Source organism: Cataglyphis hispanica, chromosome 23 (assembly GCF_021464435.1).
Source record: "Cataglyphis hispanica isolate Lineage 1 chromosome 23, ULB_Chis1_1.0, whole genome shotgun sequence".
In the NCBI taxonomy this organism is placed as follows: Eukaryota; Metazoa; Arthropoda; class Insecta; order Hymenoptera; family Formicidae; genus Cataglyphis; species Cataglyphis hispanica.
In genome coordinates this window covers 2,979,834-2,994,797 of record NC_065976.1, presented here as the reverse complement: position 1 = coordinate 2,994,797, position 14,964 = coordinate 2,979,834, and the positions used below count along the sequence as shown (strand labels likewise).

At 37.1% G+C, this 14,964-nt stretch overlaps 1 protein-coding gene across 2 annotated transcripts in view; it reads right to left on the bottom strand.

Moving 5' to 3' along the window:
• Positions 1-13,343, bottom strand: part of LOC126857865 (retinal homeobox protein Rx1-like) — a 43,429-nt gene extending 30,086 nt beyond the window's left edge. For both annotated transcript variants that reach the window (XM_050607710.1, XM_050607711.1), the window contains exon 1: positions 12,829-13,343. In XM_050607710.1, the coding sequence (XP_050463667.1) occupies positions 12,829-13,003 (175 nt within the window). In that variant the 5' untranslated portion in view covers positions 13,004-13,343. The remainder of the gene's footprint in view (positions 1-12,828) is intronic.
• Positions 13,344-14,964: the final 1,621 nt, after the last annotated feature.

Below are 14,964 nucleotides of genomic sequence, written 5' to 3'. Positions count from 1 at the left end.
GGAAGGCGTACAACTATGCGTGCATGTCAAAAGTTTATTCGTATATCTGCTCTGCATGAAATTTCATCCGACATCTGAGAATAGAAGTTGGAAATTTACACCTGGAAGTTGCGTGTCGTTATTTTCGTGTAAAAACGTATCTAGGAAACTTGAAAGGAGTTGCAACAAATTATTTTCAATTAATTTAAATATGTATTATTAAAAATATTTAATATATAAATACATCTAGAGCAGCGATTATTCATTCTTCGCCAAGTTTTCAAAATAACTACAAATAGATGATTGACATATCACGCGAGGTGCGTTCACGCCAGCGATTTTATGTTTTAATTGTTTATTTGTATACATTTTTAGTTGTTTATTTCTAAACATTTCTCTACCTTTATTTGTGTACATAAAAAAATTGAAAGAGACAGAAAATGAGCCCGAAACACTTCGTATTGTTTGCGCGCGCGACGATCGCTCGAATTGTACGGATATTTGCAGAAGCGGATTTCTGTGATGCGGGTAGGCGTATACACGTCTGATTCGAATAACTGGATGCCTCGTGTATATGCGCGCGGATACGTCTGTGCAATAATTGGTTTCGGTCGGGACAGAGTAACCATCGTGATTAAATCCTACGGGGCAGATGCAACGTGGCGGTGTGCGGTGGGTTGCTCTTACTACTTGCCGCCCCATTATATCGAGGGGTACATATATTGTCGCCAACGACCTGTATTTTCGTTTAAGCGCGACCACTATTGTTCGAAAAATTATTACATTGTTCGAGTACCGGAGATTAGAATTGAGATCGAATTAAGTGAGTAAAGAGTCGGAGTAAAGAGTCGCATTTATCACTTTTCGCGCGTTATAAAAATTTCCGCGAAATTTATCATTTTATAAATTTCTAAATCCTTGAAAAAGGAAAGAAAAAGAAACGGAGGACTTAATATAAATCTATTCTTGTGTAATATAACATTTTATACTATAATAACAAATATATTTATATCGTATTAATAAACAAAAATATTTATATGCTTTGTGTACAAGAGATTTATCAAGCGATTTATCTCCCTAAAATTCACGATATTATCTAATGCAGCTTTTATATTACTTTCATTCTATTTATAATGTGATCAGAAAATATAAAATAATTAAAACAGTCTACGTTTTCCGTGCGTTCTCATCGGCACAAATAGAGATATCCTAAGCAACAATTTTGTGACACGATCTCCGAGAGAGAGAGAGAGAGAGAGAGAGATGAGCAAGACAGTTGCCGGTATTTCGCGTTCACAAGCGACGAAGAAGATGGTATCGCGCGGATGCAGAGTCCTAGTCGGTTCTAGCTACTTAAGAGATTGACACGACCAGATAGTATAATGGACGATGCACACAGGGCGAGGAAAAGGAGAGAGAAAAAGAAAGAGAGAGAGAGAGAGAGAGAGAAAGATTCGTGATCCTCAAGTCGGCCACCGACTCTAATGGGCCAACACTGATCGCTGATAAATTTCAAAACGCCGTGGGGACCCCTTTGATTCTTCTAGGCGGCTTAATCGAGTTAAGGCGTCGATTGAAGAACGCGTTAGCGGCGAGTTAATGCGTCGAGCCTCATTCCCGGGAGAATGATAGCACATGCAGATTTATGTGTCTATAAGTAAGATATAAAACGGAGCTAAAAAGGCTAAATAATCTCTCTTACGTTGTCTTATTGCTTGTATTATTTAAAGTAAACATATGTTAAAAGCCATCAGGGCTTGTAAGAGTTATGTCATAAACATTTTGATATAATTAAATCTTTTTAGATAATTTGTGTTAATATAGATAACTATTATTATCATTGAATATCACAGCATATTGTTTTTTAAAGCTTACATCTCATATGAAGTGTATATGTTTTTCACTAAAAGTATTAGAATATAAATTATTATCCGTCAGATGAATAAGCCATATGCACATGTGCATATTTCGCAATCGGAATATATTCTAAAGCATTCTAATTTTGACAGACAATATTTCGTTTACGATGCAACGGAATATTGACATCTGGACAAATAAATCATAGATATTCGTGTATACTAAAATTTTTTGACGTCATTGTGCGAAATAGAACTTGAAAAAAATCATCATATCAATAATATCAAGAGTTATGCATTGTTACGTGCTTATTAAAAGCGGCTAGACTGGTGGTTCAGTTCGTTTCCATGTGTTTGTAATATAAACCGCATATATCCCAAAGCGCGCGTTTAATATATTTGCGAGCAAATGTCGCGAATGATGAATTAGAGGTAAACGAATTGATTCCAACAAATATACGAGCTTTCGTATCAGTCGCGAAACGATGATATCCCCGAATGCCGACCAAATTAATTAACGTCCCGTTGGCATTTGTTAAAGAAGAATCGCACTTTGGTGTATAAAACGAGAAGCCGGTCAACCGTCAATCAAGTATCAAGATGGATACATAAAATCGATGAATCTTCGCGATTTTTTTTTTTAGACATTCGTAATTCAATATTATTTCGCAATGACAATTTTTCCGAGTGCTTATCAGTTTATCCATTAGTTAACTAATCTCGGGACAACAATTTTCCTAGAAATTCCTTCGTAACGTCGTTATATAGTTAGAATATCGAGATACGTTTCTCGTCATCGCTCATCCTCAATTTTGTAATCACGGAAGGTTAACAATCGTTTATGAAGCAGAGTGAATGATGTGAAAATTGATAGGCGACGCGAAAATTGCAGGAGATCAACGATATCAGGGATGAAGGAGGATAGACGCGCAATGATTTTGTAAACTCGGCGATACGACGCGTGGAATATGGATATTAGAGTTCGCCGCGTATTTAATTGAATTTCTTGTTCAATATTGATATGTCCAGCGCGGTATTCATAATCAAAGACTAGATGCCCAAAATGATTAGTATTTCGATCCGTGCTATTTTAATTAGCTAGCCTGAGCAAAAGTGATGTAATCAGAATCGTTTTATCCGCGATGCTAATGCATGTCTAACGTTTAACTGTGATGGTGATATGATAATTCTATTTCAGCGTAAATTACAATACTTAAATTTGTTTTATTTTTAGCGTGTTATTTTTTAAGATTATTAAAATTCTCAAACTTAAACATACAAAAAGCAATTTTTATATTATAAGTTATTTTTATTACAAAGAAAAATATATTTTTTTATTTATTGAATTATGTCAATTTTCTATGCAATTGCATTTCAATTACAAATTTATGGAGAATTTCTTTGCGAAATATAAATGTTTCTCAAGAGCACGATATAGAGAATTTCTTACAAGAGGAACGGAAGATTTCTTCATGGATATTGCTCGATATTCGATGCAGGATATACCACGCCGTCGTTTGTACTTAAGCACGGCTGTCGATTCGGAATCTAATTTCCTTGATCGGGCGTAGGAGGGAGACGGGGATGAGACGAGGAAAGACAGGAGAACAGGAGGGGAAATAAGAGAAAGAGGAAAGGTATGTGCCGTCACATAGAGGGCTTAGCTCGCCGACCAAAGAGGATTACAGAATTTGTCTTCTCGTGGACCATCACCGGTGTCGTTCCTTCTTTTCTCTTCCCTTCCCCCTCACTCTCTCTCACTCTATCTCTTTTTCTCGCTTTCTCTTTCCTCCCCGCTCTCTCCCGTCCCGACTCTTTCAGTTTTTATCTCCGGAACGAAACGCAATGGCCACTTTGCGCGGCACAAAGTTTCCACGGAAATTTCTTCGTAAAAGCCACTGTCACCTGTCGCGCTCTTTAATCCGACGCACGTATCGATCCTCGAGAGGTGTCTCCGCCCGCGAGACGGTGCGCTCCTTTGCTCGCTCGAGACACGGCGGACGAGTGTTTTTATTATCGCGTTAGAGAAACGGTAGTACTTAACGCCGGCCAATACTTCCCAGCAAATTTAATTTATTTAAAGCACACGGGAAGAACACGGATCATCGGGAGTTGTTAGTCCAGTTAATTGACGGGGGATTAATAAAGCGAGAGAGAAAGAGAGATGGGGAGAAGAAGAGAGAGAGAGAGAGAGAGAGCGTAAATTAGCGAACTGGTTTCTGATCGATATTTCCAGGTGAGGTTTTTCTTTATCGACGCAAGCGAATGTAAACGGGTTATCTTTCCTCCTCGACGAGTCGTTACATTAAAACTCTCCCTCTTAAGTCTGTAATAAATTAAATTTCAGGATGACCGATGCTGATCTAGTAACGATAATCGCGTTAATAAAACACAGCGTATGAGTAAATTACTTTGTAAGGTTGTTAATTGAAACGATTTTTTTCTCCTCGTTGTTGCAACACGCTCACACAGACATCCAGTAGGCTGTTTACGAGGAAGCGAAAGAACGGGAGAGCGCTCGCGCTTAATCTTTGCCTGGCAAGATGGATATCGGATTCGTCGATTATTCGCGTACCGGTATCGAATTATATCGTCAGAACGACGACGAGCGCATGTCTCAACAAAGCTCGCAGTAAGGTTCTTAAGCTGTCATCGGGTTCTTGTCGCGAGGATAAAATTTCCGTCTAAACGAGTCAACGTACGCATCCATCGGACAGTCGAGAAGATGTTAAAAAATATGTAAGGATGAACCCTTTGTAAAAATCAATTTAACATTTTCGAAATAATATGTGGCAGAAAAGAATACATACAATTGGTGTATCCAATTTTCGAAATTTGATGAAAAAATGTTATCCTTAAAATAATTTCTTTCTATTTCAAAATGAAGAATAAAGACTTCTTTATATCGTGATTAAATTTTATTTCCTGCCAAAAATGTATTTCTTTGAATCCTTGCATATTATTTTCTAAATCTCTCACTGCTTCCAATTAATTCTCAGCATCAGACAATCTTGTCATATCTACGTCTATTCGCGCGGCTACAACCGTCGATGACTATCTACTCGACGGACGCTGGTTTTTCGATATTTCACGGCACGTGTCGCCCTGGTAATTCCCGGCGGAGTTGACATTTGGCAATTACACTAAAATTCACGCAGCCGACCTTTCCAGCCTAATATACGCGCGTTGAGACATGGGATACATTTATTTTGTTTACGTTTCTTTCGCACGATTTATGAATACATGATTCTTGATGGTGCCTTCGTTATAATAGTAATCAACGCGGCAGCCCCTCGTTATCGTTACTAGTTAATAATTTAATTGTTCGGTGGCGTGCGCGGGCTTTATTGGGATATCTCTGCCGACATCGCGCCGTGACGTACGCGCGTGTATGCGTGCGTACATATGCGTGTCTGCTTTATGCGAGCCAGTCAGAAAGACCTGTACGCGTGTGATATTCGCACGTGTGCATGCACGCACGCACAGATCGGTAAAGTGACTGACGGCTCGCACACATACGCGCGCGTACGTCCTGAATTATCCAGGCGTCAATATTAATCGTGGTAATGACGTACCGATTGCTAATCGCTGCACAAATTACGCCAATACTGCACCGCGAGCGTCTCTCTACTTCCTCCATGCCTATGTATATATGTATATATCCATCTGCATTTCTCTCTCTCTCTCTCTCTCTCGCTCTCTTATCCTTGCTCGTGTTCATGTCTCTCGCTTTCCTCCCTGTCCGTCTTGTACGATGTGGTACACATATTCCCTATATATCTGCATCTATATATGCAGATTTCCGTCTCGGCGTAGTCGACTATCGATCACGAGGCACTTCGAGCGCAGTAAAATAGATTCCACGATGCCCGGTGTACGATTGATCGGCGACACCTATGCGCCAATTACCACTCTCGCAAGCTTTGATCCAACGGTAATCTGGTTAAATCGGTGCGGAATGGCAGCGATGTACGAGTCCGCGCGTTCTCGTCTCGTCCGTTCGAACGAAAAGAGAAAAAGAATTTGACGTTTCTTCGCGCAGCGAAGCTGAAATCTCGATTGGATCGATCAATCTCGCGACACTTATTGTAAAAATTGTCGAGGAGATCTAATATTTACAATGGAAACAATTGATTCGAATATGTAAATAAAACATTATAATCTATTTAGTGGCACATTCTTTATTGTAAAAATCATTCTTCTAAGAAAGAATGTCGGTACTTGTGATAATTTTCGTTATCATATATTAATCATTCTTATTCGCTATTTTCTGATTTAATGATTATCTGCATTTGTTATATTAAAGAAATTTGTGCCTACTTACTTCTTGCCAGATATTTGATATCTTCAATAATGATTTTTAAAAAAATAAAATAGTTCAAAATTTTTCATTTAATTGTCGCAAAGTTGAGGGAGTACAATAGAAATATGAGTGATTGTTTTTTCAATATATTCGTTTCTACATGTATTTGCGATCGAATCGTAAGTGTGAAATGGTTGCAGCCGAAAAACGACGGAGGTACCAGCAATAAACAGGGGGTATAAAATTACATGTAATCGTCGATGCCCCTCCAAGCCTGGTTGCGCACCCGCGTGTTGTCACGCGATCAAAATTGCTCCCCCTAACAAAGCGCTTTTACGTGCGGCGCTCTGGCCCGACGCGACGCGACTCGCGACGCCCTTATGTTACGTTTCCGTAAGAAAGTCGTGGTATAGATTCTCATGATATAGACATTACCGATAGTGCATCAAGATATTTATTGTTAGAGATTTTAGGTATAAATTAATTCTGCGAATTTTCTCGTTTAAAATGCTACAAAAAATTTGAACTTAGAAAAGTCTTCGAGTGAAAGGCAGTCAATATTTATTTAAAATAAAGAATAAAATTAAAAGAAAAAAATTGCGTTCTTCGCTTTTTTAGACCTTTTCAATCTCAAAGTAAGAGAAAATGACAAATTCAAAAAATATATGTTACACGAATATACGTCAAATTAGCGTATAACGTTGTAAATTAATATAGATATTGATTTGCATTGCGGATATGCTGACTGCAAAATGTAGATGTTGCATTTTAAGTTGATAAATGTAGGTAGATCATATATCAGAGTCCGCGATCAGATTAGCGTCAATTTAGCGGTGTAAAAGCTAAGTCGTAAATATTTCCTCAATCTCGAATCACTTGGAACGGTATAATACACATACACACGCGCGATAAATAATGAAATTGTGATAACGCGAGTCATGTCGCAGACGGAAATACGATTTTTTTTCCAACGGAGAGTAAGTAAAATAACGAAATATTTATTCGTGAAATAATCGTTTTGATAAAGTATTTCGGCGAGTGCATTTGCGGGCATAATTTATCTCATTTGATGAAATAATTGATACTTTTGTCGCTAACAGTTTTGCAATCATACTTTATTTTATGAAGAAGTTATTTAACTTTTTGACTTCAAATATAATACATTATATATACATACATATATATATATATATATATATATATATATATATATATATTTTGTGTTAATTTTTTTTATTGAATAAGAGAGAGAGAGAGAGAGAGAGAGAGAGAATGATAGATCAAACCTTTTTAGCTAAATCAATTTTGCTGCACGAATATTATTGTTTATGAAGATAGATAACACATACGAATAAGATACACATACAAGTTCGAGATATCGCGAATAATTTGTCGCGATAATTTATCGTAATTACCATAGATATTATCAGTCGATTAATTACGACTCGAGGAAGATGACTTGATATCGGGAATTGATTTAGACAGAATAATTGTGAAACTTGCGAGGCAGATGATGAAATTACGAAGCGGAAAGTTAATGACATTAGCACGGCGTTAAAAGGAATTAGATAGATATTGGTGGGAAACTCAACGTAATACAACGAAGAATTAATACCAAGTGTGTTAACATCACTGTTCGTATCACGTCGCGGGATTGACTTTGCGCACTGAAAGCGATTTCACATTTGTTCGACTAATGCATCGTTTAATTGGCTTATTCTACCATTATTCATCTTATACTTTTTATCCTTTCCATCGGTTGGAAAGCGCAAGCTGCAATATTTTCTTCCAATACTGTATATGTGCTGCAATTTATATTAATGATTAGACAAATTATACATAAAAGCAGAGAATTATTTGCGAACAGTGAGCTGTTCGAATAAGAAGAAAATAACTTCCGTGACAGAGTAATATTTAATTTAACAAATGTAGTCAGTGTGACGTAAAAATTTTCTGTTACATATTCACTTTTCTTTTAAAAATAATAGCTATGCAGAGAAATAAACAATAAAAATAAATTTTTAAAAATTTATTTTATTGATTCTTTTAATTTTTATTTTTGTTCTCTTATTTTATTTCATTCACACTTAAAATTATCAAAATACAAAAAAAATTATTATCTTATAATAAAACTTTATAATTATCAAAAGATTAATTCCAATTTTTTTTTTAAATAAAATTTGCGTTATCTCACTCCTATAAAAATTATTATTACATTATACATATCTTTTTAAATATTACATATATGTATATATATTTATGTGTCCAAGTTATATTATATTTACAGTAAAGTAAATGTGAAAAAATTGATTGTAAAATGTATATACCGGATTAAGAATAATATGACGAATCGTATTACGCTCAACAAATAAAGATACAATCAAACTCGTTTATCTAAACGTCTTGTTCATTTATATTTAAAGTGATATGACTTTATTTTAAGAATCCAGAAGCTAAAACAAGAATCTGACAAATACTAAATACTAAAATCATAATGTAACACACGGTGACACGTGTACAAATAACGCGTATCGCGCTCGCGCACACGTCGCGACAACGCAATCGTTATTCCAGCGAGTTAATTTCGATCAATCGCGACCGCACGGTAGACAACCGATTCTCGCCGAGGATAACAGACCTGTTAGCCTCGTGTTAAGAGTGGTAGAGAAAGAAAAAGAGAAGGGGAAAGATGATGAGGGAGAGACAAGGACAGAGGACGAGGCAGGCACGATCCATTAGTAGGCACGTCAATTCACCTCTTAAGAAGCGACTTAAAGCCGCTTCCACCTATCTCTCCTTCCCCATTTTTTTTCTATCTTTTTCTCTCTCTCTCTCTCTCTTTTTCATACTTATTAGTGGCGGCCTTTCGTCTTTTACCTTCTTACTCCTTTCTCGCGCGCGCGCGCGCGCACGGTATCATAATTAATGATAATTCGATTAGCAGGACAAGATTGGGTCCTGACTAAGCAGCCTCCGTCTTTCTCTTGGTACATTTCTCTCGCGGTTGGTCCTCCCCTTCCCCTGTCGAGACTCACTCCATAGTTTTCACGAAAAACGATCAGCGTAAATCCTTGAGAATAAACGCCGACGATTAATCCTACGTCGAACATATTAGACTTGACAGGCCTATTCAGGTTTGTTATAGTTCGAAATCAGATAAGAACGACTTTACAAATTTACTTTTTCAAGTTGATGCGTGTGACTTCTTTTATCGTTTTTATCATCAACAAGATTAAGCATCGTTTTGATGTAGGAATATTTAATAAAAATTCTTACCTAAATAAAAATATATGTTGTCTTTTATACACTGACGCTGCACGGTGATATTTAGTTTCATTATATTTTGTAGAATTAAGAATTAATCAAAATTGCGCACGAGCTACATTTATTGAAACATTAATAGTTGATAATTTACATATCGAGCAATATTAAATTATGTTATACGCATATGTATATACGTGTGTATTTGATTTAAAATTAGTTTTACTATTAATAAATAATACTTAATTATCACTGAATAAAAATTGTAATTATCTATGCAGATTATTATAAAAATTATTATTAACACGAGAGAAAATACGACACATTATTAAAAATTATGATAGGCATCGCGATAATATTCGTCTGTCGACCACGTTTGCTCTTCATCGCGGAGATAAAAAAAAAAAAATGTGAGCACTTTGTCAATGTTAATTTATATCGCTTATAAAAATGATATTCGATATATAACTGTTTGCCCATTTTTTTCCCCGTTCGTATCCACCAATAATGGCAGCGCCGGCACAAAATTGTTTTGTCGATTCCGACCCTTTCGCCGAAAGTGTTGCGTCGATAACTCGCGCTCTCGCCCCGCGCCGATTTTCAGAATGACACGAACGACAGTTCGCGGGCAGCGTAGGCGAGCCGCGTAGAGACGAGAGTGTCTCGAAACAGGAATTATCGGATATATGTACGTTTCCTACGTGTACGTATATAATCGGCCCGGCCGGATCGGTTTCGATCGCTAGCGCTATCGTTCGTCTAATTCAGCGTACGAGATCCGTCGCGAGATACTAACGATTTTCCAATTAAACGCTAATGTTGCAAGACGGAGGAGGCCCTTGGCATGCCGAGAGCACCCCCGTGATCACGCGGAGCCGCACGTGCGGCAGGTGTGCGATCCGCTTCCGCGCGGGAAACTAACGTCAACGCCTATCCTTGGAATGATTAGACAATATATTAGATAATATATTATCCGAGACCTTTTACGCGGACTTTAATGAAACGATAGCTAATGGAATATAAAATTAGAATTTCTAATTATATTCCAAAGTACGTGTGACGTTCGGATTGATGTTGGTATTGATTCTATTTCACTTTGAGTATATCGTGTCATCTGGAATTTTTATCAAAACATGTCGTCAAAAGATAATTGTCCCGTTCTAGTTTAGAGAGATAAATGTTTGTTGTTTCAATTAGGTCCCAATCTTTAATTGAATTACTTAATAAAAGATTTTGTTTTTCCCTTTCTCATCTTCAATATTTTAGTATTGGATGAAATATATCTAAATTTTATTGCATTTAAATATGTACTAATCATTGATTGCGATAATTAATATCATGTGCGGCCAGCTGGCTTCGGAAACGTTTAGTGCATCAAACGTTTAATCATCGATGTATGAATCATGGATGTAACGAAGTATTGATTCCAATTATTTTGACGTAATAGAAATAAAATAACGGTTATACTATGATATGATGTTAGAATAAATATCTATCATTTGCCATATACATGATTTAAATAATAGAACGCATCAATAGTTTACGAAAGTGAAAAAGGTAGCAATAAATATTGATCTCATTAGTAGAAAATTACGCAACAAACACGATTATTATCTAAAATAATAGGTATTTATCTATATCATTAACGCATTATTTCACAAGTCCATAACATTTTCTAATCATAAAGGGTATATCTAACAATAAGTGCCATATTATAATTTTATTTTTTAATTTAAATAATTTATGTATTTTTATATCACGATTTCTGTTAAAAATCCAAATATATAGAAAATTTAAGTTAAAAATAAAACAATTATTTTGTAATGGAAAACCTTTCATGTATGAATTATTGTACGAGCGCGAAGATAGACAAATAAAACAATGTAATTATACAATTATAAAAATTAATAATATAATTAATAATTTTTTAATGATGATATATATTTACATCAATTTACGATAAATTAATAATAGCTATTATTTTTATTATTAAATAATTATTGTCTTATGTGAATTTATTTCAACATCAGTTATTCTTTAACTTTCTATTATTTTGTTGCGTTTACTATTATTTGTTCTTCCTAAATCTTGTCCTCGGAACTGAGCTCGCACAACTGCAACGATAATTAATCGAAATTCGATCAAATTGCATTATTGCCCGTAACGCAACTGTCAGACAGGATGGCAAAGCTAATTCGCGACGCTTGATCGTGCCTGTCCGGCAGGATGCAAGATTCAACGGACGGACAGTGAAATGGTTTAGTCTGCTAATCGAATTAACCCATAAATACGAAAAAAATGATCGGTCTCCGTGGAAAACTACACGCGGCCGTCGGTCAAAATGCGGTTCATTCTCCCGTCAAGACTATTAACGCGCCATTGATTTTTCGTTTTGGGGCAATGATATCACGAGAATTTCTATCTAAATGCGATCGGAGTTATTTTGTTGATTTTTGTAAGTGCGCACAAAATCGAGCAATTTAAAATCGAAAATTTGTATAATTTGAAAAAAGAAAAAACTAAAAACTGATATCTAGTGATTGATAAATGACTTATAAAATTTGAGTAATAAATATCTAACACCGGAGCGCGATAGGAGTGATTAATGACACGACTAATGAACTGTAGATAGATAGACGTGAAAAAAAGTAATTGGGGATGGAATGATCGAAATTGTATCATTAACGAGTTTCAAAAGGTTAGCATGAGTATTTTATAATTTGAAAATTAATGCGCTTTGCGTATGTTACCTTAGAACGGAGAAGGAAATTCTGCGTAGGACGTTATTTCTGCGTTGATCAATCCGACGGCATGAGAAAACGATGAGATCTTTTGCAAATTCACGTCGCGTTTGTTTGTTCAGAATTTTGACAGTTAAACGTAGAGATAAACTTAAGAAAGAAACACGCTGCTTTAAAGAACAACACGAAATTTACTTCTTTGTCGTTTAATAAACTCCGGACGATTGACTGAAAAGCACGACACTCGAGATAGACGAACATGTGTTGTCAGTCCGAAGAAAAACATTGCGTCTTTTTTTGTTACAATAGCTGAGCGATTCGAAAATATAATATATATATATGTTTACAAAATACATATTTACGACGTACATGACACGTATGTTTACGATGTTTATGATAGTATTTTGTCTGAGATTTTGGCAAGTTTCAAGGATTATTTTAGTCAATATTAATGTTTTAATATAATAAATATTTAATGCCATTTTACTATATTAATGTTAGTAGGATATATATTAGAAAAGGTGATTATATATTATTTTTATATATTAGGCAGAAAAGAAATAAATTTTAAAATTTTGTAATGAGTGTCATTATAAACTAAAATCGTATCTAAGAGAAAGAATAAGAATAATGTCGCTGAGGAATGATATTAAGCATTAGTAATATAGCAATAGTAAAATTGTGGTACCAGTATTTTCTTGCGCATCGCGATTTGTGTCCTCCATCTCCTGATGACTTCTTTTATGATTGGCCAATCCGAGTATCGCATCGATGCTGTGTCTCGGGGTGCTGCTGGTCGGTTTTGGTAAGACTATGTCCTGACTGTTTTGAGAAGCCGTGTCAACCAGCTGCTGAGAATCCATCGTCGGGAACTCGTACACGCAGGACTCTTCGCAGAGATTGCTTCGAGCTGGACCACCCTCTCGCCGATTAAGGATCCCGCGAATGATTCTGTAGATGCACTACAGTTTGATGATCGCGCGACGAAACTTTTTAGCACACATGTTCTTCACCGTAAAGTGCATCTCGAATAACATCACGCACCGCTTGAAGAGGGATTAATCAGTTTCAATAATGCTAAAACTGAGAGAAAATATGAGATTTAAAAAAATGTGCATGTAGATTTAAAATCTTTATTCTTATGAGATTGTCTTGGAATATTTAGACTGCGTCAATCGCGATTGACAAAATCATGCCCGCGAAATTAAATTGGATCTTATAAATGTATCCACTCCGGTTGTTTATTTAATACAGGAGATATTCATAATAAATCCTCGTCGTCACTTATCACCTCTTCACAAATCATGGCACTCTCATTACATTTTCTGTCGACAAAACCGACTTGTCTCTTCTAACATCAGTCAACGATAAGGGATAGATGTTCGTTCACCAAAATTTTGCAAAACGTTCATCGCCAGTGCATCCTAGTCCCAATTTCCAAAAGTGATATGTTTTGTTGCTATTGTTTACCGACTCCAGATTATCGTCCAAAATCCGGAGCTCTTAACGGAGCCTCTTGAATGTCCTGCATCCGCCGTCGTGATCGTTTATTTAGATCAGGGAAAAGTGACAGGAAGGAAATATATTCTTCGATCTCTTGACAGAATGACATTCGATCTTGTCCTCGTTCATTCACTTTCGCAGACGTCGAATGGAATCTTCCCCGTCGAAGCTCTTGAGCGTGCGTCGTGTCAACGAGGACTAGCCGGCCGTCGTCTATCGGGGTGGCCTTTGTTGCAGCTGTACACAACTACTCCCGGAGAGACTACTTGCCGACGAAAGAGGTGGTCCGGGCAGCAGCCTCGCGAGGCGTGGCCCGATTCGACGAATCGGCGGGGTTGTTCGTTGAATCCGTAGCCAATCGCGACCAGGATACAGGAACATGGCGAGATCAGCGGTGCTCAATCGAGGGGTTTTGATGGTAACCCTCTCTCTTAGATGGGGTAGCCGCAGGGTTGAGGAGGGCGGACGGACTCCCATGACGCGTCTCGACCCCACCAGGGTGTATACGTGCGAGCGTCACGAGGGTAGCGTGCACGAGCGCGTGTATGTGTGCCCTTGCGACTGTACACGTACACGTAGGGGATGAGGACACACTCGCGCAGCAAGCTCGCGCGCACACGCGCACCACGAAGGGGTGGTTCACCTAAACAGAGGCGGATGGTACACACACGCGGCCGGAGTGGGTTGATTCTTGCGGCGGATTCTGGCATCCCCTGTAATTGCCAGAAATGAGGTAAAGCTTACCGCTTATACGCCGAGCCTCCTACGCTTCTGGATGCCCCGCAGATTCGCGAGAGGACCTTACGCCCTGCTTTTGTCCGCGATGCACCCTATGCACCCTCGACTCGCATCAAGAGGAAAGTTTATAATGACGTGATTCGTTTTCATTAAGGGAAGGAGATTAAAAATTGTTGATTTAACCGACAAAGTTGACTTTAATTTTTGATACGTGTTGCAAGTAAAATTCAACATCTTGTTTGCACATAAAGTTTATCAAAGTTTTACTGTTTCTTTAAAGAAGACTGAAAAATTTATATTGTATTCGCGCAGTGATTTTTTCGACAACGAGATATTCATTTCGCGGCTATTTTACCGCATTGCATAAACAAAAATATTATTCCTGCATGAACGTCATTTCGGGAAATTTCGCGCGATACAATAAAGTAAAGCCTCGTTTATATTTTATTGGCTGTAGTCGAAGCGTTGGTATATTTACGTAATGTCAATTCGATGATCACGCACGTATATTGTTGCATTTTGTGCGTGTACAATAGCATACAATCTCGGCATCGCTCGCGCAAACGTCACAAATTGAAATAAA